General features: G+C 51.0%; 1 protein-coding gene across 1 annotated transcript in view; it reads right to left on the bottom strand.

Moving 5' to 3' along the window:
- Window positions 1–1,193: 1,193 nt before the first annotated feature.
- The window catches only part of LOC149445074 (vomeronasal type-2 receptor 26-like), an 83,281-nt gene continuing 56,809 nt past the window's right edge, over window positions 1,194–27,665 (bottom strand). Inside the window, exons 4-5 of the mRNA XM_089654246.1 lie at window positions 21,664–21,787; window positions 1,194–2,602 (exon numbers count right to left, since the gene is read on the bottom strand). Of these exons, the coding sequence (XP_089510372.1) occupies window positions 1,710–2,602; window positions 21,664–21,787 (1,017 nt within the window). The 3' untranslated portion in view covers window positions 1,194–1,709. The remainder of the gene's footprint in view (window positions 2,603–21,663; window positions 21,788–27,665) is intronic.

Below are 27,665 nucleotides of genomic sequence, written 5' to 3'. Positions count from 1 at the left end.
CCTCAGCTAATTGCCGACCTCCTCCACTCTTCCTACCACTCCATCTCCCACAGCTATCTCCTCCTGTGCCACCATCCCCTCCCTCCTAGATTGTAAGCTCCAAGGAGCAGGGCCCTGGAACCCCTCGTGTTGAATCGTATTGTTACTGTACTGTCTCGTGTACTGTCTCCCATTATACTGTACAGCGCTGAGCAAACTGTTGGCGCTGTATAAATCCTGTATAATAATAATAATTTTGCACACCAGTGCCGCCCTGTAGTAGTATTACTGCTATACGGGGGATGGGAAACAGTTCAGAGAGGGAGATTCCTGCAGTAATTTCATCCTCTGTCCACCTGGGGGAGTTGGCCAGTAGAGGTGCAGCAGAACGTCAAGGTACTCAAAGGAAGATGGCAAAACCTGTTACACTTTTGGGTAAGACTGTTGATGGAAAAGTCATGAGAGAGACTGACTGTGATTGCCCAAAATGCTATGGGGGTGACCCCAACTGGGAGACCTACCATCTGTGTGAAAAATGACTTTCCTCAGTGCAGTGCCCTGTGTAGTGGGGAGGAAAGAGTTGAACATGAATCTGTTGATGTGATCCTACTGATGAGTATGATATTACTGCTGTGTATACATCTGTGTCAGTTGAACAAAGAGTATATGAGGCCGCAGAGCTGTCCCTAGAAACCTCCAGGGAGCTTTGTGTATTGGATCCCGAGGTTGCCCAGGACTATGGTGCTGCTCTGATGGACAAGAGCGTACTTGAATCTAGTGAGGAAAATGTGTTAAATGCTAATGATTACTTCTTCATCTTTTTTTAGCTTTTTCTTTGACATGTCTGACCAGGAGGTCTTAGAGCTTGGAGACATACCACCTTAGGGGTCCTACATTAAGCTCCTTGGTTGTTGTGATTCTGATTCTGAGAATAAAACCTCTGATTGATCAATGCGCCCCTGGAATCTGTTTTTACTTTAGACGTTTTCCTATCAGGATCTGGCGAGGTCTGGTGTAGAGTTGTCTCTGCAGCTTTGTATGGGGAAGCCGTATCCTCCCTTGTGGCAGCAGTTTGTAATGTCTACAAGGAGAAAGATTTAGTACGTAATAGAAAATGTCCTTTAAGATGACGTAAACCTTTCACTTTAAATGTGAACTTACTGACAACACGCTCTCATCAACTTAACTAACATTCAAAATTATTTTAAAATAAACCAAGCAAAATGTATTTATTAATATAGACAAATACATCTACATACAATATAAAGTGACCCTGACACCAAACAAAACTGCATTACAATCCGCTTATGAAAGAACATGTATGATATTTATCTTTCTAGAAGGTGGTGAGTGAAATCTTCCCTCTCTGGAAGAGTGATGGGTGTCGCTGGTATCTGACACTTTAGGATGTTTGGGATACTCTCCCATCTCTGGTCACTGTGGTTCCTCCTCACTAAGTGACTACATTGTTCTGTAGTGATGTAATGGCTAGTGGGAGGAACCACTACACCCAGCAAGGGACAAGGCTTCTAACAAACCCAAAGTATCTGATACCAAAGGTGTCCAGTGCAAAAATCACCCTCACTGTCCACCATCTTAATTCGTTCCAGAGAAGTATTAAATGTTTATATATAACAATGTTCATTCTCAATACACTAGCAAAATACTAAAATGAACACTAATAGAGATAATGCCATAACGACAGGTAGCCCAGTGTTGCTCCTCACATATTAGCGGATAACTGTCTTTGTATTCAGGTCAGGTCTGAACAGAATTATGTAACATTTTGGGAAAAATATACAGCCAAGAAGTCCAGAACTTGATGCCATTATAGCAAAGACCTCCACAGCCACCATGTATTTCCCTCTGGTGCTCAGATAGGCCGGGATCATGGCAATCCAGACACTGCAGAACACCAGCATGCTGAAGGTAATGTACTTGGCCTCATTAAAACTGTCCGGTAATGTCCTGGCCATAAAAGCGATAATGAAGCTCACAGCTGCCAGAAGCCCCATATATCCCAGGACAGAGTAGAAGCCGATAACTGAACCCTCATTACACTGAATGATGATCTTCCCCTGATAAGAGTGAATGTCTCGATCCTGGAAGGGGGGAGAAATAGACAACCAAGTCACACAGATTATGACTTGGACCAGTGAGAAGACACAAATGATACAATTGGGCAGTTTGGCTCCCATCCATTTCCTCCAGGGACTCCCAGGTTTGGTGGCCTTAAAGGCAATACACACCATGATACTTTTGGCAAGTAGAGAAGAAACAGCAACTGAGAAGATGACACCAAAAGAGGTGACACGCAGCATGCAGGTCACATCTACTGGATGGCCGAGGAACAAGAAGACACAGAGGAAGCTCAGCATGATGGAGACCAGGAGAAGATAGCTCAGGTTCCGGTTATTGGCTTTAACAATGGGGGTGTCCCGGTAATATATAAATATCCCCAATATTAAACCAGTCAGAAGGCAACAGAGGATGGAGACAGCTGAAAATACGGCAACAATGGTGTCATCAGTATAGGAGAGAAATTCCACCACTCTTGGAACACACCGATCCTTCTTCTCATTTGGCCATTCTTCATCAGGACATTTTATGCAATCTTCACTGTCTGCAGGAAGAACAATACAAACACAATGAGCATCGGGGTCAGAGCTTAGAACACACATTAAAAAGATTAATTTATTTGAGATATAGCGATAGAAAGATAGATAGATAGATAGATAGATAGATAGATAGATAGATAGATAGATAGATAGATAGATAGATGATGTGCCTAATGGGAAGTGTTAAAAAAAATGTTGGTTCCATAAGGACACAATAAAGAGTGAAAAGACGAATAATAGAATGCACAAGAATTGTGTTATAGGCAGAAATGTGATAATTGGGAGTTTCAGTTGAAATAGTCATAAAACCCTGATAATGAACATATTTTCTACCCTTGTTGGTCTGTTAAATCCCTGACCCACCACCAAAACGTTCATGCTGAACCATGTTACAGGCGCAGAACGTTCTCCATGGCTTCTCCAGACCCTTTCATGTCTATCACATGTGCTCAGGGGAAACCTGCTCTCATCTGTGAAAAGCACAGGGCGCCAGTGGTGGACCTGCCAATTCTGGGGTTCAATGGCAAATGCCTATTGAGCTCTATGGTGCTGGGGAGTGAGCACAGGGCCCACTAGAAGACGTTGGGCCTTCAGACCACCTTCATAAAGTCTGTTTCTGATTGTTTGGTCAGAGACATTCACACCAGTGGCCTGCTGGAGGTCATTTTGTGGGGCTCTGGCAGTACCCATCCTGTTCCTCTTTGCACAAAGGAGCAGATACCGGTCCTGCTGATGGGTTAAGGACCTTTCTATGGCCCTGTCCAGCTCTCCTAGACTAACTGCCTATCTTTAGAGATGAGCGAAGAATTCAAAAATTCGATTCGACTGATTCGGCGAATTCGTGGACAATATTCGATTCGAGTCGAATATATTCGCTGTGAATTTAACTTAAAAAAGGGTGTTTCTAGGCTTCAGAGAGACTTAATATTAGTGCAGAACACTGTACCTTTAATTTAAATGCCCTTGGAGTCTGCTGGGGAAGAGAAATAATACTGTCAGTCAGTATGACATGCAGATGAGTGCCGTCGATCTTAGAATCACCGCACATTTCACTCATTTGGCCAGTCACGGGGCCAAAACCAGTGTTTGGAGCCACAGTGTGGCGGTGGAGGCAGCAGCAATGGGAGGCCATACAGCAACCTATGACAAAATGGAAACCAGCAGGAGTGTGAGGAGACCTGAAAGTGGCACATGGCAGAGTGGGAGCAATGGGAGGCGGTACAGGGACCCAGGTCACACTGTGGGCTCAGCAGCAGCGTGACCAGGCGGTACGGGGGCCCATGGCCGATTTGGGGCCTGGCGGCACCTATGGAAGGCCTGTAATCTGCCAGCAACCTATGTCAAAATGGAAAACTGCAGGAGTGTGAGGAGACCTCAAAGTGGCCCATGGCAGAGTGGAAGCAATGGGAGGCCGTACAGGGACCCAGGTCACACTGTGGGCTCAGCAGCAGCGTGACCAGGCGGTACGGGGGCCCATGGCCGATTTGGGGCCTGGCGGCACCTATGGGAGGCCCGTAATCTGCCAGCACCCTATGACAAAATGGAACCCTGGGCTGGGGCAGGCAGAACCGCTGTATCTTTATCACGATTTTCCCAGGCCACCGAATGGCGACGCTGCATATGCTGACGCAACGCTGTAGTCCCAACATGGGCCCCCTGGCCACGCTTGACTTTCTGGCCACATAGTCGACATACGGCTACGTTTACTTCCTCGGGCGGCTTGACGAAAAATTGCCACACCGCCGAGTAGTAAACTTTGCCCCCGCTACTCCTTACTGGCTGACTGCTACTTCCTCCGTGCACACCGGCACCACTACTGGCCGTGGTGGTAGGCTGCAGTGGAGCTGGTGCTCTACTCCATGGCCGTTTGCCTCCACTGACACTGCTGCGACCCTGCTGCCTCCTGGCAGCAGCAATGGGAGGCCGTACAGGGACCCATGAGAGACTCTGGACTTGGCAGCAGCATGAGGAGGCGGTATATAGGGGCCCATGGCAGATTAGGGGCCTGGCAGCAGCTATGGGAGGCCCGTAATCTGCCAGCACCCTATGTCAAAAAATTCAACACAACAGCAGTGTGTGAGGAGACCTGAAAGTGGCACATGGCAGAGTGTGGCGATGGAAACAGCAGCAATGGGAGGCCGTACAGGGACTCATGAGAGACTCTGGACTTGGCAGCAGCATGAGGAGGTGGTATATAGGGGCCCATGGCAGATTAGGGGCCTGGCAGCAGCTATGGGAGGCCCGTAATCTGCCAGCACCCTATGTCAAAAAATTCAACACAACAGCAGTGTGTGAGGAGACCTGAAAGTGGCACATGGCAGAGTGGAAGCAATGGGAGGCCGTACAGGGACCCAGGTCACACTGTGGGCTCAGCAGCAGCGTGACCAGGCGGTACGGGGGCCCATGGCCGATTTGGGGCCTGGCGGCACCTATGGGAGGCCTGTAATCTGCCAGCAACCTATGTCAAAATGGAAAACCGCAGGAGTGTGAGGAGACCTCAAAGTGGCACATGGCAGAGTGGGAGCAATGGGAGGCCGTACAGGGACCCAGGTCACACTGTGGGACCAGCAGCAGCGTGACCAGGCGGTACGGGGGCCCATGGCCGATTTGGGGCCTGGCGGCACCTATGGGAGGCCTGTAATCTGCCAGCAACCTATGTCAAAATGGAAAACCACAGGAGTGTGAGGAGACCTCAAAGTGGCACATGGCAGAGTGGAAGCAATGGGAGGCCGTACAGGGACCCAGGTCACACTGTGGGCTCAGCAGCAGCGTGACCAGGCGGTACGGGGGCCCATGGCTGATTTGGGGCCTGGCGGCACCTATGGAAGGCCTGTAATCTGCCAGCAACCTATGTCAAAATGGAAAACTGCAGGAGTGTGAGGAGACCTCAAAGTGGCACATGGCAGAGTGGAAGCAATGGGAGGCCGTACAGGGACCCAGGTCACACTGTGGGCTCAGCAGCAGCGTGACCAGGCGGTACGGGGGCCCATGGCCGATTTGGGGCCTGGCGGCACCTATGGAAGGCCTGTAATCTGCCAGCAACCTATGTCAAAATGGAAAACTGCAGGAGTGTGAGGAGACCTCAAAGTGGCACATGGCAGAGTGGAAGCAATGGGAGGCCGTACAGGGACCCAGGTCACACTGTGGGACCAGCAGCAGCGTGACCAGGCGGTACGGGGGCCCATGGCCGATTTGGGGCCTGGCGGCACCTATGGGAGGCCCGTAATCTGCCAGCACCCTATGACAAAATGGAACCCTGGGCTGGGGCAGGCAGAACCGCTGTATCTTTATCACGATTTTCCCAGGCCACCGAATGGCGACGCTGCATATGCTGACGCAACGCTGTAGTCCCAACATGGGCCCCCTGGCCACGCTTGACTTTCTGGCCACATAGTCGACATACGGCTACGTTTACTTCCTCGGGCGGCTTGACGAAAAATTGCCACACCGCCGAGTAGTAAACTTTGCCCCCGCTACTCCTTACTGGCTGACTGCTACTTCCTCCGTGCACACCGGCACCACTACTGGCCGTGGTGGTAGGCTGCAGTGGAGCTGGTGCTCTACTCCATGGCCGTTTGCCTCCACTGACACTGCTGCGACCCTGCTGCCTCCTGGCAGCAGCAATGGGAGGCCGTACAGGGACCCATGAGAGACTCTGGACTTGGCAGCAGCATGAGGAGGCGGTATATAGGGGCCCATGGCAGATTAGGGGCCTGGCAGCAGCTATGGGAGGCCCGTAATCTGCCAGCACCCTATGTCAAAAAATTCAACACAACAGCAGTGTGTGAGGAGACCTGAAAGTGGCACATGGCAGAGTGTGGCGATGGAAACAGCAGCAATGGGAGGCCGTACAGGGACTCATGAGAGACTCTGGACTTGGCAGCAGCATGAGGAGGTGGTATATAGGGGCCCATGGCAGATTAGGGGCCTGGCAGCAGCTATGGGAGGCCCGTAATCTGCCAGCACCCTATGTCAAAAAATTCAACACAACAGCAGTGTGTGAGGAGACCTGAAAGTGGCACATGGCAGAGTGGAAGCAATGGGAGGCCGTACAGGGACCCAGGTCACACTGTGGGCTCAGCAGCAGCGTGACCAGGCGGTACGGGGGCCCATGGCCGATTTGGGGCCTGGCGGCACCTATGGGAGGCCTGTAATCTGCCAGCAACCTATGTCAAAATGGAAAACCGCAGGAGTGTGAGGAGACCTCAAAGTGGCACATGGCAGAGTGGGAGCAATGGGAGGCCGTACAGGGACCCAGGTCACACTGTGGGACCAGCAGCAGCGTGACCAGGCGGTACGGGGGCCCATGGCCGATTTGGGGCCTGGCGGCACCTATGGGAGGCCTGTAATCTGCCAGCAACCTATGTCAAAATGGAAAACCACAGGAGTGTGAGGAGACCTCAAAGTGGCACATGGCAGAGTGGAAGCAATGGGAGGCCGTACAGGGACCCAGGTCACACTGTGGGCTCAGCAGCAGCGTGACCAGGCGGTACGGGGGCCCATGGCTGATTTGGGGCCTGGCGGCACCTATGGAAGGCCTGTAATCTGCCAGCAACCTATGTCAAAATGGAAAACTGCAGGAGTGTGAGGAGACCTCAAAGTGGCACATGGCAGAGTGGAAGCAATGGGAGGCCGTACAGGGACCCAGGTCACACTGTGGGCTCAGCAGCAGCGTGACCAGGCGGTACGGGGGCCCATGGCCGATTTGGGGCCTGGCGGCACCTATGGACGGCCTGTAATCTGCCAGCAACCTATGTCAAAATGGAAAACTGCAGGAGTGTGAGGAGACCTCAAAGTGGCACATGGCAGAGTGGAAGCAATGGGAGGCCGTACAGGGACCCAGGTCACACTGTGGGACCAGCAGCAGCGTGACCAGGCGGTACGGGGGCCCATGGCAGATTTGACCTCGTTCATCCCATAGTCCTGCCGACTCACGAATAGCGTGGCCTCCTCAAAGGGCATGAGCAAGCGCAGGTGTCACGCATGAGCTGCCAATGGCTGACATCTAAGTTACACAGGGAGTACCTTTATCCGCTTTTAACATCAGGAAATCTGTGATGGCCTTTCGCTGTTCGTAAAGGCGGTCTAACATATGTAGGGTTGAATTCCACCTTGTTGCAACGTCACAGCATGAGGAGTCGGTACGGGGGCCCATGGCAGATTACGTGCCTGGCAGCAGCTATGGGAGGCCCGTAATCTGCCAGCACCCTATGTCAAAATATTCAACACACCAGCAGTGTGAAGAGACCTGAATGTGGCACATGGCAGAGTGTGGCGATGGAGACAGCAGCAATGGGAGGCCGTACAGGGACCCATGAGAGACTCTGGACTTGGCAGCAGCATGAGGAGGCGGTATATAGGGGCCCATGGCAGATTAGGGGCCTGGCAGCAGCTATGGGAGGCCCGTAATCTGCCAGCACCCTATGTCAAAAAATTCAACACACCAGCAGTGTGAAGAGACCTGAATGTGGCACATGGCAGAGTGTGGCGATGGAGACAGCAGCAATGGGAGGCCGTACAGGGACCCATGAAAGACTCTGGACTTGGCAGCAGCATGAGGAGGCGGTATAGGGGCCCATGGCAGATTAGGAGCCTGGCAGCAGCTATGGGAGGCCCCTAATCTGCCAGCACCCTATGTCAAAAAATTGAACACAACAGCAGTGTGTGAGGAGACCTGAAAGTGGCACATGGCATGAGAGACTGTGGACCTGGCAGCAGCATGAGGAGGCGGTACAGGGGCCCATGGCAGATTAGGGGCCTGGCAGCAGCTATGGGAGGCCCGTAATCTGCCAGCACCCTATGTCAAAAGATTCAACACACCAGCAGTGTGAAGAGACCTGAATGTGGCACATGGCAGAGTGTGACGATGGAGACAGCAGCAATGGGAGGCCGTACAGGGACCCATGAGAGACTCTGGACTTGGCAGCAGCATGAGGAGGCGGTATAGGGGCCCATGGCAGATTAGGGGCCTGGCAGCAGCTATGGGAGGCCCCTAATCTGCCAGCACCCTATGTCAAAAAATTGAACACAACAGCAGTGTGTGAGGAGACCGGAAAGTGGCACATGGCATGAGAGACTGTGGACCTGGCAGCAGCATGAGGAGGCAGTACAGGGGCCCATGGCAGATTAGGGGCCTGGCAGCAGCTATGGGAGGCCCGTAATCTGCCAGCACCCTATGTCAAAAAATTCAACACACCAGCAGTGTGAAGAGACCTGAATGTGGCACATGGCAGAGTGTGGCGATGGAGACAGCAGCAATGGGAGGCCGTACAGGGACCCATGAGAGACTCTGGACTTGGCAGCAGCATGAGGAGGCGGTATATAGGGGCCCATGGCAGATTACGTGCCTGGCAGCAGCTATGGGAGGCCCGTAATCTGCCAGCACCCTATGTCAAAATATTCAACACACCAGCAGTGTGAAGAGACCTGAATGTGGCACATGGCAGAGTGTGGCGATGGAGACAGCAGCAATGGGAGGCCGTACAGGGACCCATGAGAGACTCTGGACTTGGCAGCAGCATGAGGAGGCGGTATATAGGGGCCCATGGCAGATTAGGGGCCTGGCAGCAGCTATGGGAGGCCCGTAATCTGCCAGCACCCTATGTCAAAAAATTCAACACACCAGCAGTGTGAAGAGACCTGAATGTGGCACATGGCAGAGTGAGGCGATGGGAGACAGCAGCAATGGGAGGCCCGTAGTCTGCCAGCACCCTATGACAAAAAATGGAACACACCAGCAGTGTGTGAGGAGACCTGAAAGTGGCACATGTTTGTGGCATGATTCATGGCGGATTTAGTCAGTTGTGTCAGGAACTGGTGGTTTGAAATCCAGACTAATCCACGCCTGATTCATTTTCACAAACGTGAGTCTCTCCACACTTTGGGTGGACAGTTGTGTCCTCCGCGGAGTTACAATACCTCCTGCCGCACTAAACACGCGCTCCGATGCCACGCTACTGGCCGGGCATGACAGCCTTTCAAGGGCAAATTCAGCTAGTTGGGGCCAAAGGTCAAGTTTCGTTGCCCAGTAGTCAAGGGGATTGTCTACCTCGGTTGGCAGGGTGCTGTCCAAGTAGGCCCAAGCCTGTTGTTTGAGCTCCTGCTCCAGGTCCACCTGATGCTGCTGCTGCTGCGGCTGGTTAGTAGTTTCCTCACTGCGCTGGTGAAGAAAGCTACTCATCATCGACTGCAGACTGAGGCAGCCGCTGCTGGTGGAGCTGCCACTGCTCCTACCACCCCACCCCTCCCCTGCTGCCATGGCAGCGGAACGCGAGCGCACAGGGCCCACAGTGTCTGAGGATGGACGTTGGCGCAGAAAGGCAGAGACCAGCTGACTATATAGGTGGTTTTTATAGTACGTAATTTTGGCCTCCCTCTCAGCAGGTGTGAAAAAGGCCACCATTTTGGAACGATAGCGAGGGTCCAACAAGGTGGACAGCCAAAAGTCATCCCTCTGTCTGATGGTTATTATTCGGCTGTCGCTACGCAAGCAACCGTGCATGCTATGGGCCATTTGTGCCAAGGAATGCGAGGGACTCCCTGCCTCCATCTCCACAGCATACTGCCACGGTGCGTCTGGGTCCTCTGTCTCCTCCTCCTCCTCCTCTCCCAGATGCTCCTGCTCCTCCACTCCTGTCCGCTGAGTGGAAAAACCACCCATTTCACTCAATAATTCCTGAGCACAAATGTCCTCCTCTACCTCCTCCTCTTCTTCCTGTCCTGCCCCCACAGGGGTCATGTGGCGTTGAGATCTGTGCGCCACGTCTACCGCACCCTGACCAGCCATTGTTAACAGCATTTGTTCCCGGACGTGCAACAGAGGAATGACGTCGTTCATCCCATAGTCCTGCCGACTCACGAATAGCGTGGCCTCCTCAAAGGGCCTGAGCAAGCGGCAGGTGTCACGCATGAGCTGCCAATGGCTGACATCGAAGTTACACAGGGGAGTACCTTTATCCGCTTGTAACATCAGGAAATCGGTGATGGCCTTTCGCTGCTCGTAAAGGCGGTCTAACATGTGTAGGGTTGAATTCCACCTTGTTGCAACGTCGCAGATCAGGCGATGCTGTGGAATTCCGTTCTGCCGCTGCAGCTCAATGAGGGTGTTCTTTGCGGTGTAGGAATGGCTGAAATGCATGCACAGTTTACGTGACATTTTAAGGATGTCTTGCAGTGGGATGGTGGATTTTAGGAACCGCTTGACAACCAGATTGAACACGTGAGCCATGCATGGCGCATGGCACAACCTTCCTTGATGCAGAGCAGACACCATGTTCTTTCCGTTGTCGGTCAACATGGTTCCGATTTTCAGTTTGCGCGGAGACAGCCATCTGTCGATTTCTCTGTTCATTACACTCAGAAGTTCCTCCCCTGTGTGACTACGTTCGCCAAGGCATACCAGGTGCAGCACAGCGTGACACCGTTGCGCCCTGCACATGTGATATGCCGGTCAGGTAATGGGACTTGGCACGGGGGTGGCGGCTGAGGACACGGCGGAAGAAGAGGTGGTAGAGGCGGACATGTTTGCTGGACCAAGGACGTGCAAACGTGGAGGCAAAAGCGTCGTGACCTGTCCAAGTTGCTGGTGCGGCTGTGCCGGCACCACGTTCACCCAGTGGGCCGTAAATGACATGTACTGTCCCTGACCGTAGTTACAGCTCCACACGTCGGCGCTGCCGTGCACTTTGGCAGAGACCGACATGCTCAAAGACTGGCCCACCATCTCTTCTACATGTGAATGCAGGGCTGGCACTGCCTTTATGGCGAAGAAATGACGGCTTGGCACTCTCCACCGCGGCGCGGCACAAGCCATCATTTCTCGGAAAGGTGCTGAGTCCACCAGTTGGAAAGGGAGGGACTGCAGCACCAGCAACTTGGACAGGAGGACGTTCAGCTTTTGCACCGTCGGGTGCGTGCTCGCAAACTGTTGTCTCTTGGAAACGGATTCCAAGAAAGACTGTTGACGGAATCCGAGAAGAGGAGTAGCAGGAGAAGGAGCATCTGAACGAGCGGAAGATGCCAACGAGCGACAACTCCCCTCAGCAGAGGTGTTGGAGCCTTGACTGGCTGATATAGGGCGATTGACGACGTCGGGTGACGGAGCAAGTAACGGAGCGGGTGATGGAGCGGGGGCTGGGGCAGGCAGAACCGCCGTATCTTTATCACGGTTTTCCCAGGCCACCGAATGGTGACGCTGCATATGCTGACGCAACGCTGTAGTCCCAACATGGGCCCCCTGGCCACGCTTGCATTTCTGGCCACATAGTCGACATACGGCTACGTTTACTTCCTCGGGCGGCTTGACGAAAAATTGCCACACCACCGAGTAGGAAACTTTGCCCCCGCTACTCCTCACTGGCTGACTGCTACTTCCTCCGTGCGCACCGGCACCACTACTGGCCGTGGTGGTAGGCTGCAGTGGAGCTGGTGCTCTACTCCGTGGACGTTTGGCTCCACTGACACTGATGCGACCCTGCTGCCTCCTGGGCAACCCACCGACTGTTTCGCTCACTGCCAAGCTGGCACCCTCTTCTCCTGATGATGCGGAAGAAATTGCCTGATGACGACGAGGCAGCCAAGTGCGATCAACCTCCTCATCATCAAGTAGGGTCTCCGCCTCACTACTAGCCCCCTCGGCTGCGTCTGGGTCAGGAGACAGACCTGTCTCTAGACCGGCTACCGAGCCACTCTCCTCGCCAGTACTTCTTCGCCTGGCTGCTGAAAAGGCGGATGTCTCCCCCCGTTCCTGACCGCCCTCTGTTAGCTCTTCCTCACTGTACAGTGGGGCTGAGCCCACAGCATGCGATACTTCGCTTGGTGAGGGAACAGCAAAGGACAGGGGCAGGTAGAGGACACGTGATTTCAGTGGGCTTGCTCCCGGGCCATGCCAACTAACGGTTGTGTCTGACGTACCCACCGACCGTTGGCTGTAGGTGTCAGAGGTGACCTGGGAAGAGGAAGACGACCGAGCCAACCAATCGATGACGGCAGGGTTGTCGGTGGAGACACGACCGCTGGATGACACCGGGAGCACTGGCCTCTGGCTGCGAATAGTGCTGCCTCGACCCCTTCCTCTGCTGCCACGTCTGCTCCCTCCTAAAACATTGCCTCCTCTGCCACTCCTCTGCATGTTGTCTGACATACTCTTTAATTCAACGATTCTGTGTCCCTGAGTAACAATTCTGTGTCCCTGAGTAACAATTCTGTGTCTGTCCCTGAGTAACAATTCTGTGGCCCTAAGTAACGGTTCTGTGGCCCTCAGTAACAATTCTGTGTCCCTGAGTAACAATTCTGTGTCCCTGAGTAACGGTTCTGTGGCCCTCAGTAACAATTCTGTGTCCCTGAGTAACAATTCTGTGTCTGTCCCTGAGTAACAATTCTGTGGCCCTAAGTAACGGTTCTGTGGCCCTCAGTAACAATTCTGTGTCCCTGAGTAACAATTCTGTGGCCCTCAGTAACGGTTCTGTTGCCCTCAGTAACAATTCTGTGTCTGTCCCTGAGTAACAATTCTGTGGCCCTAAGTAACGGTTCTGTGGCCCTAAGTAACGGTTCTGTGGCCCTCAGTAACAATTCTGTGTCCCTGATTAACGTTTCTGTGGCCCTAAGTAACGGTTCTGTGGCCCTCAGTAACAATTCTGTGTCCCTGAGTAACAATTCTGTGGCCCTAAGTAACGGTTATGTGGCCCTCAGTAACAATTCTGTGTCCCTGATTAACGTTTCTGTGGCACTAAGTAACGGTTCTGTGGCCCTCAGTAACAATTCTGTGTCCCTCAAGAAACAATTCTGTGTCTGTCCCTGAGTAACAATTCTGTGGCCCTAAGTAACGGTTCTGTGGCCCTCAGTAACAATTCTGTGTCCCTGATTAACGTTTATGTGGCCCTAAGTAACGGTTCTGTGGCCCTCAGTAACAATTCTGTGTCCCTGAGTAACATTTCTGTGGCCCTAAGTAACGGTTCTGTGGCCCTCAGTAACAATTCTGTGTCTGTCCCTGAGTAACAATTCTGTGGCCCTAAGTAACGGTTCTGTTGCCCTCAGTAACAATTCTGTGTCCCTGAGTAACGTTTCTGTGGCCCTAAGTAACAATTCTGTGGCCCTCAGTAACAATTCTGTGTCTGTCCCTGAGTAACAATTCTGTGGCCCTAACTAACGTTTCTGTGGCCCTAAGTAACAGTTCTGTGGCCCTCAGTAACAATTCTCTGGCACTCAGTAACAATTCTGTCTGTCCCTGAGTAACAATTCTGTGGCCCTAAGTAAAGTTTCTGTGGCCCTAAGTAACAATTCTCTGGCACTCAGTAACAATTCTGTCTGTCCCTGAGTAACAATTCTGTGGCCCTAATAACGTTTCTGTGGCCCTAAGTAACAGTTCTGTGGCCCTCAGTAACAATTCTGTGTCTGTCCCTGAGTAACAATTCTGTGGCCCTAACTAACGTTTCTGTGGCCCTAAGTAACAGTTCTGTGGCCCTCTGTAACAATTCTGTGTCTGTCCCTGAGTAACAATTCTGTGGCCCTAAGTAAAGTTTCTGTGGCCCTAAGTAACAATTCTCTGGCACTCAGTAACAATTCTGTCTGTCCCTGAGTAACAATTCTGTGGCCCTAATAATGTTTCTGTGGCCCTAAGTAACAGTTCTGTGGCCCTCAGTAACAATTCTGTGTCTGTCCCTGAGTAACAATTCTGTGGCCCTAACTAACGTTTCTGTGGCCCTAAGTAACAGTTCTGTGGCCCTCAGTAACAATTCTGTGTCTGTCCCTGAGTAACAATTCTGTGGCCCTAACTAAAGTTTCTGTGGCCCTAAGTAACAATTCTCTGGCACTCAGTAACAATTCTGTCTGTCCCTGAGTAACAATTCTGTGGCCCTAATAACGTTTCTGTGGCCCTAAGTAACAGTTCTGTGGCCCTCTGTAACAATTCTGTGTCTGTCCCTGAGTAACAATTCTGTGGCCCTAACTAACGTTTCTGTGGCCCTAAGTAACAATTCTCTGGCACTCAGTAACAATTCTGTCTGTCCCTGAGTATCAATTCTGTGGCCCTAACTAAAGTTTCTGTGGCCCTAAGTAACAATTCTCTGGCACTCAGTAACAATTCTGTCTGTCCCTGAGTAACAATTCTGTGGCCCTAATAACGTTTCTGTGGCCCTAAGTAAAAGTTCTGTGGCCCTCAGTAACAATTCTGTGTCTGTCCCTGAGTAACAATTCTGTGGCCCTAACTAACGTTTCTGTGGCCCTAAGTAACAGTTCTGTGGCCCTCAGTAACAATTCTGTGTCTGTCCCTGAGTAACAATTCTGTGGCCCTAAGTAACAATTCTCTGGCACTCAGTAACAATTCTGTCTGTCCCTGAGTAACAATTCTGTGGCCCTAATAACGTTTCTGTGGCCCTAAGTAACAGTTCTGTGGCCCTCAGTAACAATTCTGTCTGTCCCTGAGTAACAATTCTGTGGCCCTAACTAACGTTTCTGTGGCCCTAAGTAACAATTCTCTGGCACTCCGTAACAATTCTGTCTGTCCCTGAGTAACAATTCTGTGGCCCTAATAACGTTTCTGTGGCCCTAAGTAACAATTATCTGGCACTCAGTAACAATTCTGTCTGTCCCTGAGTAACAATTCTGTGGCCCTAACTAGCGTTTCTTTGGCCCTAAGTAACGATTCTGTGGCCCTCATTAACAATTCTGTGTCCCTGAGTAATGGTTCTCTGTCCCTAAGTAACGTTTCTCTGTCCCCAAGTATCGTTTCTGTGGCCCTAACTCTGTCCCTAATACAGAGCGGTCTGCCTCTGTTGAATGACTGGAGGCAAATGAAGAATTCTAAAATGGCCGCTATTTATAGCTCGACCATTACACTGTGCTGGCTGGCTGGCTGCTGATTGGCTAATGCGATCACATGTCATGAATGAATGCATTATGGGTCAGCGCGCCTTGTCTGCGTGCCTTCCCAGACATCCCCGCTCCGTCGCCGCACATGTCCGCCGCCATTTTAGGAAAAATTTCGATTCGCGCGTCCGAAGTAGGCTATTTTTCGGATTCGGCGCGAATCGAAAATTTTCCGATATTCGACTCGAATTCCACTTCGCCTACTTCGATTCGCTCATCTCTACCTATCTTCTCCATGATCTTGAGACTGTGCTGGAAGACACAGCAAACCTTCTGGCAATGTCACTTATTGATGTGCCATCCTGGAGGAGATGGACTGCCTGTGCAACCTCTGTAGGGTCCAGGTATGGCCTCATGCTACCAGTAGTGACACTGACAGTAGCCAAATGCAAAACTAGAGAAAAACAGTCATAAAAGATGAGTAGAGAAAAAAATGTCAGTGGCCTCCACCTGTAAAACCATTCCGGTTTTGGGAGTTGTCTCATTGTTGCCCATCTAGTGCACCTATTGTTAATTTGACCAACACCAAAAGGCAAGTAGGATATTTGGTGCACTCCAAGATGGGGTAAGGAGGTAGATGCGGCTTACAATAATATGTATAAGCATATAATCAATGGTGATGGAATTGGGGAAAATAAATCATGAACAATATACTGTAATAAATATACAAATCAAATTTCCTTAGCTAGAGTCCTATAGGTAATTCTGATGCACCATGGAGTGGAGGCAGTGGGCCAATAACGAGGTACAAAGGCCCTGTGGAAGATCAGGAAGAAAGAGGAGGCACCTTCTAAGTGCAGTATGAAAGCTTTTTAATGGATACAAAGTGTAGTAATACAGGCCACACAAAGTGTAAGAAGGTTTGTGCTTGTAAATTAATAGTTATCCACTGTAGTGAAGGCGTGTGAAGCCTCTGGATGGATGGTGGTCACCGGCATCTGGCAATGGTGCTGGTGGCTTCCAGCAGGTCCTCCTAGTTCCAGGCCATGAGGAGCGAGCACGCATGCTCCAAACACATGCCAACCCCCGTCATTATGTGACCGGAAGTGACATCTCAGCTGAGGGAATCCCAGAACTAGGAGAACATGCTGGAAGCCACCAGCAGCACCGCCAGTTGTCGATGACCATTATCCATCCAGAGGCTTCACACGCCTTCACTGCAGAGGATGCCTATTAATTTATATCAATATGATTTTAGGGTGTAATAAATCTTTTTTTGTATAATAAAGTATATCTAATTTTGAATCAATATATATGTGATGATGTTTTATTAGCTGCATTTAAGTCCCAAGGGGGGTAATTTTTTCCTGTATGTAGTAGTGTTAGTGGTGATAGCAGTATTAGTAGTAGTAGTAACAATAGCAAAATACAACCAGGCAGGGCTGACACCATTTCAATTCACAAACTCCAGTGTGTTGTCAGCCTACAACAGTATTAGGAGCTAACTACATTTCTAGCAGGATCAACAGGTATCTTTCTGTACTTGCAGTGGTTTTAACGATATAAAGCAGGAGCGAATGTGGCGTAAAACCAAATCTCAGTAAGCTTTCACCCGATATACAGTTGTGTTCAAAATACTAGCAGTCAGACATCACTAACCGGATCAGTCACTGTTTTTGGTGGAAATGATATTTCTACATGGCAAATAACTTCCTAGCAGGAGTAGTAGAGTCATAGAAATCCAACAGACCCAACAGTCATGACATGCATGCTGCTGATTCTGTGTCATTGAATCACTCATTGAAAGGGGCGTGTTCAAAATAATAGCCGTGTGGAGTTCTATTAGTGAGGTCATTCATTCTTTGAAAAACAGGTGGCAATGATTGCCCTTATTTAAGGAAGGAAGGCAGCAAATGCTGGACATGCTGGTTACAGTGCATTTCTCTCTGAAATTCTGAGGAAAATGGGTCGTTCCAGACATTGTTCAGAAGAACAGCGTACCTTGATTAAAAAGTTGATTGGAGAGGGGAAAACATATAAAGAAGTGCAGAAAATGATCGGCTGCTCAGCTAAAATGATGGCAAATGCTTTAAAATGGCAACCAGAACCTGAAAGTCGTGGAATAAAGTGAAAAACTACCATTGGAATGGATAGAATAGCCAAAATGGGGCGGACTCAGCCAACAATCAGCCCCAGGAAGATGAAAGAAGGTGTGACGTTCACTGTGAGGACTCAGCCAACAATCAGCTCCAGGAAGATGAAAGAAGGTGTGACGTTCCCTGTGAGGACTGTTACAATTAGAAGACGCCTATGTGAAGCCAAGCTATCTGCAAGAAGTCCCCGCAAAGTCCCACTGTTGGAAAAAAGACGTGTGCTGAAGAGGTTACAATCTGCCAAAGAGCACATTGACTGGCCTAAAGAGAAATGGGGCAACATTTTGTGGACTGATGAAAGTAAGATTGTTCTTTTTGGGTCTAGTGGGCGGAGACAGTTTGTCAGACGACCCCCAAACACTGAATTCAAGCCACAGTACACTGTGAAGACCGTGAAGCATGGTGGTGCAAGCATCATGATATGGGGATGTTTCTCATACTACGGTGTTGGGCCTATTTATCACATACCAGGGATCATGGATCAGTTTGAATACATCAGAATACTTGAAGAGGTCATGCTGCCTTATGCTGAAGAGGAAATGCCCTTGAAATGGGTGTTCCAACAAGACAACGACCCAAAACACACCAGTAAACGTGCAACATCTTGGTTCCAGACCAACAAGATTGATGTTATGGAGTGGCCAGCCCAATCCCCGGATCTTCATCCAATAGAAAACTTGTGGGGTGACATCAAAAATGCCGTTTCTGAGGCCAAACCAAGAAATAGAGAAGAACTGTGGAATGTGGTCCAATCAACCTGGGCTGGAATACCTGATCACAGGGGCCAGAAGTTGGGGGACTCCATGCAACACAGATGTACAGCAGTTCTCAGAAACAGTGCGACTACAACCAAATATTCATGAAGTCATTCAAAGGAAAGCAAAATCTTCAAACATTTCTCAGTTTATATAGTGAATGTTTGAGATTGTAAAGAAGAATACAAACACTGCCATTTTTTTGAACCGTCTAATATTCACTTTTCTTCCATTTTTTTAGAGCAACAACACAAATTTGATGTATTTTTCTTCATGTTTTGATTTGGAATAGAATGTGTCGTGTTCCCAATGCATTTGTGTGGATGGAAATAAAAGCTATTAGAAGGATTTTCAGCTTTATTCACTTTTTTCAACTCACTGCTATTATTTTGAACACAACTGTAAATCTGCTTTCTTAACATACAATTCCTCCCTCCATGCTGCCAAACAAGCCTACTTTGTAAATCTCATCAATAGCTTGTCATCCAGTCCTCGTCGTCTCTTCTCTACTTTTAACTCTCTACTTTCTCCACCTCCACCCAGCACCTCACTCACTGCTTACGAGATTGCAAAAACAAGATTGACGCAATTCGTAGGTGCATAGCCACTGCACAGACATCCATCCCACTTAGCATACCTTATACTAAACCTTCCTCAACACTTTCCTCTATTGACCTTGCTACTATTGAAGAGGTCACTAAGGTTTTCTCGGAAGCTCGTCTCACTACCTGCCTCCTGGATCCTGTCCCCTCACAACTACTACGGTCACCCTCTTCTTCCATTCTATGCTCCCTCACTCACATATTCAGTCTCTCCCTCTCTAATGGTGCCTTCCCCTCCCCTCTAAAGCATGTGCACATCACTCCCATACTTAAAAAGCCCTCCCTGGACCCCACCAACCTGAACAACTTAAGAACCATCTCCCTGCTGCCATTTACCTCTAAACTCTTAGAACACTTAGTCTACAATGGCCTGAGCTCCCACCTCACTGACAACAACCTTCTCGACCCTTTACAGTCTGGCTTTTGTTCACTCCACTCCACGGACACCGCCCCACTCAAACTCACTAATGATCTACTAACTGCTAAAACCAATGGCCACTACTCCGTACTCATCCCAACCAATGGCCACTACTCCGTACTCATCCCAACCAATGGCCACCACTCCGTACTCATCCCAACCAATGGCCACCACTCCGTACTCATCCCAACCAATGGCCACCACTCCGTACTCATCCCAACCAATGGCCACCACTCCGTACTCATCCCAACCAATGGCCACCACTCCGTACTCATCCCAACCAATGGCCACCACTCCGTACTCATCCCAACCAATGGCCACCACTCCGTACTCATCCCAACCAATGGCCACTACTCCGTACTCATCCCAACCAATGGCCACTACTCCGTACTCATCCCAACCAATGGCCACCACTCCGTACTCATCCCAACCAATGGCCACCACTCCGTACTCATCCCAACCAATGGCCACCACTCCGTACTCATCCCAACCAATGGCCACCACTCCGTACTCATCCCAACCAATGGCCACCACTCCGTACTCATCCCAACCAATGGCCACCACTCCGTACTCATCCCAACCAATGGCCACCACTCCGTACTCATCCCAACCAATGGCCACTACTCCGTACTCATCCCAACCAATGGCCACTACTCCGTACTCATCCCAACCAATGGCCACTACTCCGTACTCATCCCAACCAATGGCCACTACTCCTTACTCATCCCAACCAATGGCCACTACTCTGTACTCTTACTACTTGACCTCTCTGTGGCTTTTGATACTTTTGACCATCCCCTCCTCCTAAAAAAAACTCCACTCTCTTGGCCTCTGAGACTCTGCTCTCTCCTGGTTCTCCTCCTACCTATCGCAGTGCGCCTTCAGCATTACCTATAACGCTGCCTCCTCCTCTTCACTTCCTCTTTCTGTAGGGGTTACTCAAGGTTCTGTCCTTGGACCCCTTCTCTTCTCCATCTACTCCTCCTCCTTAGGTCACTTGCTAAACTCCAATGGCTTTAAGTACCATCTCTATGCTGATGACACACAAATCTATCTTTCTACCTCTCACCTCACCCCTTCAGTCTCCTCTTGCATTACTAATCAACTAAGTGACATATCGGCATGGATGTCACTCCACTTCCTCAAACTCAATCTTTCCAAAACGGAGCTCTTAGTATTCCCCCCAGCCCGTGCCCCCTCCCCTGACTTCTCCATCAAGATCAATAATCAACCATCCCTCCCCCCATGCCAGGGTGTTAGGTGTAATCCTAGACTCCCATCTGTCCTTTCACCCTCAAATCCAATCACTGTCCAAATCTGGTAGACTTCACCTCCGCAACATCTCCAACCTCCGCAACACCTCCAACCTCCGCAACATCTCCAAGATACACCCTTTCTTAACCTCTAAAACTACTGAGCAACTTATTCACTCCTTTGGTATCTCACGCCTTGACTATTGTAACTCCCTCCTCATTGGCCGACCTCATCGCAGACTATCCCCTCTTCAGTCTATCATGAATGCTGCTGACAGACTCATCCACCTTACTAACCGTTCTATATCTGCCACCCCTCTCTGCCAATCTCTCCACTGGCCTCCACTCAGTGTCCTCCACCCCTCTCTGCCAATCTCTCCACTGGCCTCCACTCAGTGTCCTCCACCCCTCTCTGCCAATCCCTCCACTGGCCTCCATTCAGTGTCCTCCACCCCTCTCTGCCAATCCCTCCACTGGCTTCCCATTGCCCAACGGATAAAATTCCAAACAATAACATATGAAGCCATTTATAACTCCGCCCCCAAATTACATCACCGATCTTGTCTCCAAATATCACCCAAACTATACTCTCCACTCCTCGCACGACCTGCCCTTTAGCTCCCTTATCTCCTCCTCCCATTCTAATCTCCAGGACTTCTCCAGAGCTTCCCCCATCCTCTGTAACTCTCTACCCCAATTTATCAGACTATTGCCTGCTCTGCACACTTTTAGGCGATCACTGAAAACCTCTCATTCAAGGAAGCCTATCCCGCCCACAACTAATAATGTAATCTTCTACCAGTCCATCCCCCACAGTTACTACCTTTTGTACCACTGGCCCCTTCCTCTTAGATTGTAAGCTCCCAGGATCAGGCCCTCCTAACCCTCTTGTATTGAACTGTATTGTTGCTGTATTGTCTCCCTTTATATTGTAAAGCGCTGAATAAATCCTGTATAATAATAATAATAAATGTGCACATTTTGCAGGTACATACTTCATATTTTTCCCTGATTAACACTTTAAGTAGTGAGGTTACTTCTGACCAGGCCAAATATAACTTAGTAACAAGTACAACTCTACCAGAAATGTTGGATATCTCTCCTTCCGGACACAGGACACACTCATAGCAGCATTTGTGAAATGAAGATCCAAATTTTTTTCTGCTGCCGGGCAAACAGGGATCTGAGCATCGAGATATCGGGATCTGAAATCAGATATTATTAATATGATGATGATGATTATTTTGTGACATTCCATCATATCTCATGAGGATATACAAACAGGGGCGTATTTGCCACGAGGCAAACTAGGCATTTGCCTAGGTCGGCACTTTTCAGGGGGGCGGCAGTGCTGCCCCCCCCTTTCCCACGGAAGAGACACTACCGTGGGAAAGGGACAGGAGCAGGGCCGCCATGGCTGAGGGACTGGCTGCAGAGGAGAGCAGAGTGGTGGGTGGATCCCCGGTGTGCGCTCGGAGTGCTTGAGTGGCGGTGCCCGCTGTCAGTGTGCCAGTGTAGCGGCAAGATGAGTTCCCCCATGAAGATCTGGGATCTGCAGGAAGGCCAGAGGAAGGAGGAAGCAGAAGACGAAGAGGTCAGGGGGGCGGAGCCCGCCCACTCCTTTTCAGCCGCCGCCGGAGATCGTGGGGGAGAAGGGACACAGGCACCCGTACTGGAATGATCCTGACAGGAGGAGCGGCTGCTGAACAGGTAAGTGCTTGGAGGTCTGGTGCTCCCTCAGTCCTGTGTCACTGTCCCCTTATACACTGCCCCCCACCTGTTCTACTTCCCTCCCTGTCCCATTGCCCCCCATCCATCACACTGCCCCCTGCCCCCACATGTCACCCTGCCCCACATCTGTTCCACTTCCCCCTCCTGTCCCCCACATTGTCCCACTACCACCCATCTGTCCCCACTGCCCCCCACCTATCCCTCTGTGCTCCTCCTGTCCATCTGCTCCCCACCTGTCCCTCTGCGCTCTTCTTGTCCATCTGCCCCTCACCTGTCCCTCTGCACTCCTCCTGTCCATCTGCCCCCCACCTGTCCCTCTGAGCTCCTCCTGTCCAGCTGGCGCGATCCTGTCCCTCTGCGCTCCTCCTGTCCAGCTGGCGCGAGCCTGTCCCATACCCCTGTCACGCTGCCCCCCACCTTTCCCTCTGCACTCCTCCTGTCACACTGCCTCTCACCTGTCCTTCTGCACTCCTCCTGTCCATCTGCCCTTCACCTGTCCCTCTGCACTCCTCCTGTCCCACTGCCCCTCACCTGTCCCACTGTGCTCCTCCTGTCCTACTGCCCCTCACTTGTCCCACTGTGCTCCTTCTCCTGTCCCTCTGCGCTCCTCCTGCCCAGCTGCCCCAATCCTGTCCCACGCCCCCTGTCACGCTGCCCCTCACCTATCCTTCTGCGCTCCTCCTGTCCATCTGCCCCTCACGTGTCCCTCTGTGCTCCTCCTGTCCATCTGCCCCCCACCTATCCCTCTGTGCTCCTCCTGTCCCACTGCCCCACACCTATCCCTCTGCGCTCCTCTTGTCCATCTGCCCCTCACCTGTCCCTCTGCACTCCTCCTGTCCATCTGCCCCCCACCTGTCCCTCTGCACTCCTCCTGTCCAGCTGGCGTGATCCTGTCCCTCTGCGCTCCTCCTGTCCAGCTGGCGCGAGCCTGTCCCATACCCCTGTCACGCTGCCCCCCACCTATCCCTCTGCACTCCTCCTGTCACACTGCCTCTCACCTATCCTTCTGCACTCCTCCTGTCCATCTGCCCCTCACCTGTCCTTCTGCGCTCCTCCTCTCCATCTGCCCCTCACCTGTCGCTCTGCGTTCCTCTTGTCCATCGGCCCCTCACATGTCCCTCTGCATTCCTCCGGTCCAGCTGCCGTGATCCTGTCCCATAACCCCTGTCATGCTGCTCCCCACCTATCCCTCTGCACTCCTCCTGTCCCTCTGCGCTCCTTCTCCTGTCCCACTGCCTCTCACCTGTCCCACTGCTCTCTTCCTGTCCCACTGCCCCTCACCTGTCCCACTGCGCTCCTCCTGTCCTACTGCCCCTCACCTGTTCCACTGTGCTGCTCCTTTCCCGCTGCCCTGATTCTGTCCCATGCCCCCCCGTCACGCTGCCCCCCATCTGTCCCTCTGCACGCCTCCTGTCCCACTACCCCTCACCTGTCCCTTTCCGCTCCTCCTGTCCCACTGCCCCTCACCTATCCTTCTGCGCTTCTTCTGTCCCGCTGCTCCAATCCTGTCCCACGCCCCCTGTCACGCTGCCCCCACCTATCCTTCTGCTCTCCTCCTGTCCATCTGCCCCGCTCCTGTCCCTCTGCGCTCCTCCTGTCCAGCTGCTGTGATCCTGTCCCATACCCCCTGTCACGCTGCCCCCCACCTATCCCTCTGCGCTCTTCCTGTCCCACTGCCCCTCACCTATCCCTCTGCACTCCTCCTGTCCCTCTGTCCTCCTTCTCCTGTCCCAATGCCTCTCACCTGTCCCACTGTGCTCCTCCTGTCCTACTGCCTTTCCTCTGTCCCACTGTGTTCCTCCTGTCCCACTGCCCCTCACCTATCCCACTGTGCTGCTCCTGTCCCGCTGCCCTGATTCTGTCCCATGCCCCCCTGTCACGCTGCCCCCCATCTGTCCCTCTGCACTCCTCCTGTCCCACTACCCCTCACCTGTCCCTTTCCGCTCCTCCTGTCCCACTGCCCCTCACCTGTCCCACTGCGCTCCTCACCTGTCCCACTGCCCCTTACCTATCCTTCTGTGCTTCTTCTGTCCCGCTGCTCCAATCCTGTCCCATGCCCCCTGTCACGCTGCCCCCACCTATCCTTCTGCTCTCCTCCTGTCCATCTGCCCCGCTCCTGTCCCTCTGCGCTCCTCCTGTCCAGCTGCTGTGATCCTGTCCCATACCCCCTGTCACGCTGCCCCCCACCTATCCCTCTGCGCTCTTCCTGTCCCACTGCCCCTCACCTATCCCTCTGCACTCCTCCTTTCCCTCTGTGCTCCTTCTCCTGTCCCAATGCCTCTCACCTGTCCCACTGTGCTCCTCCTGTCCTACCGCCCCTCACCTGTCCCACTGCGCTCCTCCTGTCCCACTGCCCCTCAGCTGTCCCACTGCATTCCTCCTGTCCTACTGCCTCTCCTCTGTCCCACTGCACTCCTCCTGTCCCACTGCCCCTCACCTGTCCCACTGTGCTGCTCCTCTTCCGCTGCCCTGATCCTGTCCCATGCCCCCCTGTCACGCTGCCCCCCATCTGTCCCTCTGAGCTCCTCCTGTCCCACTGCCCCTCACCTGTCCCACTGCGCTCCTCCTGTACCACTACCCCTCACCTGTCCCTTTGCGCTCCTCACCTGTCCCACTGCCCCTCACCTATCCTTCTGCACTCCTCCTGTCCATCTGCCCCTCACTTGTCCCTCTGTGCTCCTCCTGTCCCACTGCCCCTCACCTGTCCCACTGCGCTCCTCCTGTCCCACTGCCCCGATCCTGTCCAATGCTCCCTGTCAAGCTGCCCTCCACCTGTCCCTCTGGCATTATATACACTTAGTGCTGGAGGTGCTGAAATTGCGCTTCCCGCGCTCCAACTGAAAAAATACCCTGGTCCTTTTGCTGGCTCTGGGGCATGAAACAACATTGTAACAGCTTTTCTGGGCACAAGATGACATGGGAGTAACCACCCTTGGGCCTGCCCCTGCAGAGCTGACAAAAGCTCTTCCCCAGTGTGGCACCTTTCTCCTGGGAACAAGCTCCAATGCTGCATGGTATTGGTTTGCCTAACCTTTGTTTAGCCTATTAAATTCCTGAAGAGGACCAGTTCACAGAACAACTCATCCAAAGAGGGCATTGAGGGGAGCAGGATATGGAGGTGACTGTGCTGTCACCATCACCAGCCATCCAAATGGAGGCCAACACAATCAGCTCCAACAGTTGCCCTGTCCTGCATCTGTCCCAGTTGATAGTTACTCATTTGGCCATGAACTATATATATATAACATCCCTGTCTATACTTGCTGGATCATGTTCCTGTAGTCAGGTAGACTCTTCAGATGATCACATGGTCCAGTGATGTAGAAACATTGCCTTCCTCATGATGGTGGTTGTTAGGGATTGTCTTACACAAAGAAATGGTGACTGGGAACCTGCTACTGAAAAGTCATAAAGGGGTCTGAACAGGGGTGGACTGACAACTCATGGGGCCCCCAGGCAATATGGGATCATGGGGCCCCTGTGTCCTTGCCCAAACTCAAAAAAGCCTATGAAAAAAGGTACCAGGGGCATCTCATGGGGCCCCCTACTGACCCCGGGCCCTCTGTCAGTGCCCAAGTTTCCAAATGGTCAGTCCGCCCCTGGATACGGAGCATTCTCTTGATCTCTCTACAGAGGATTGGCAGAATGTTTGTTTATCGGTCTACAAGGGTTCTCAGAATGTTTCAATTCAAGAACACAACTACAAAGTCCTTACACAGTGGTATAGAACACCCAACATTCTTCATAACATCTTACCTCACGTCCCATATACTTGCTGGCGCTGTTGTCCTATGACAGGTACAATGACCCACATCTGGTGGGATTGCCCCAAGATCAGTCCACCCCTGGGTTTGAATCCACCAGCTAGAAAGGCGCAATCTGTAAAACCACCAATATTTCAAAGGTGGCTAGGAGTAAACACAAAAACTTGCCTGCCCAATGTTGTAGCTGAAGATAACCGGATGGGGTTGGGGGAATCTGAGCAAGGTCATACCCTAATCTCTCCGTATGTTAACTCATTTCTCACTTCAACCTGAAATTCCTCAATATATTCCTGATTTTTTTTTGGGGGGGGGGGGCAGGAGAAAACTGGGTTTATTTGATAAGATCAAGGTGGTACCTCCAACCTTCTATACACCAGTGGAACTGTTCCTGGAGAAAGGATCCCAGGATCTGAAAGTGTTCATAGCTTCTGCTGAGTTGAGGGATCACTTACTGAGAGGAAACCTCTAGGAACCGAGAGGAAAATGCATATTTGTGGGACTTTAAAGTTGCCAGAAATAAGACAAAAATAACAATAAAATCTTTTTTATCTTAAAATGATCCTAATAAAATTGACTTAAACTGGAATATATATGGTTGAACATTACAGAATGTAATAATGATTTCATTTACTCTGACTGCCACTGTAAATTCCCTTTCATCATTACACAGCTCAGTCCTAATAGATCTCCACAGGAATGCAATCCCTTCAGACGGGGATGTAAAGGTGGCTTTCTATTGTTCAATGCATTTCTCATTCACTTCCCCAGAGAGATGAGTAGGGAACGTCTTCGGTGTTATCTACGTTATCGGTAAGTACACAGTAATTCACTACAAGTCATCAGTTAACCCCTCGCCCTCCTGAGGATTTACCCCCCTTCCTGACCACGTCTCTTTTTTGCTATTCGGCACTGCACTTTTCAGGGTGGATTTGATGTAAGTCACTAGTCAGTAAGGATTGATGTAAGTCACTAGTCAGTGAGGCTGGATGTAAATCACTAGTCAGTGAGGCTGGATGTAAATCACTAGTCAGTAAGGCTGTATGTAAATCACTAGTCAGTAAGGCTGGATGTAAATCACTTGTCAGTGAGGCTGGATGTAAATCACTAGTCAGTGAGGCTGGATGTAAATCACTATTCAGTAAGGCTGGATGTAAATCACTAGTCAGTAAGGCTGGATGTAAATCACTAGTCAGTAAGGATTGATGTAAATCACTAGTCAGTGAGGCTGGATGTAAATCACTAGTCAGTGAGGCTGGATGTAAATCACTAGTCAGTGAGGCTGGATGTAAATCACTAGTCAGTGAGGCTGGATGTAAATCACTAGTCAGTGAGGCTGGATGTAAATCACTAGTCAGTAAGGCTTGATGTAAATCACTAGTCAGTAAGGCTTGATGTAAATCACTAGTCAGTAAGGATTGATGTAAATCACTAGTCAGTAAGGCTTGATGTAAATCACTAGTCAGTGAGGCTGGATGTAAATCACTAGTCAGTGAGGCTGGATGTAAATCACTAGTCAGTAAGGCTGGATGTAAATCACTAGTCAGTAAGGCTTGATGTAAATCACTAGTCAGTGAGGCTGGATGTAAAT

Source organism: Staurois parvus, unplaced genomic scaffold (genome assembly GCF_062004578.1).
Source record: "Staurois parvus isolate SC_StPar_1 unplaced genomic scaffold, SC_StPar_1.0 ptg000747l, whole genome shotgun sequence".
Taxonomy (NCBI): domain Eukaryota; kingdom Metazoa; phylum Chordata; class Amphibia; order Anura; family Ranidae; genus Staurois; species Staurois parvus.
This window is presented reverse-complemented; position numbering and strand designations above follow the sequence as displayed.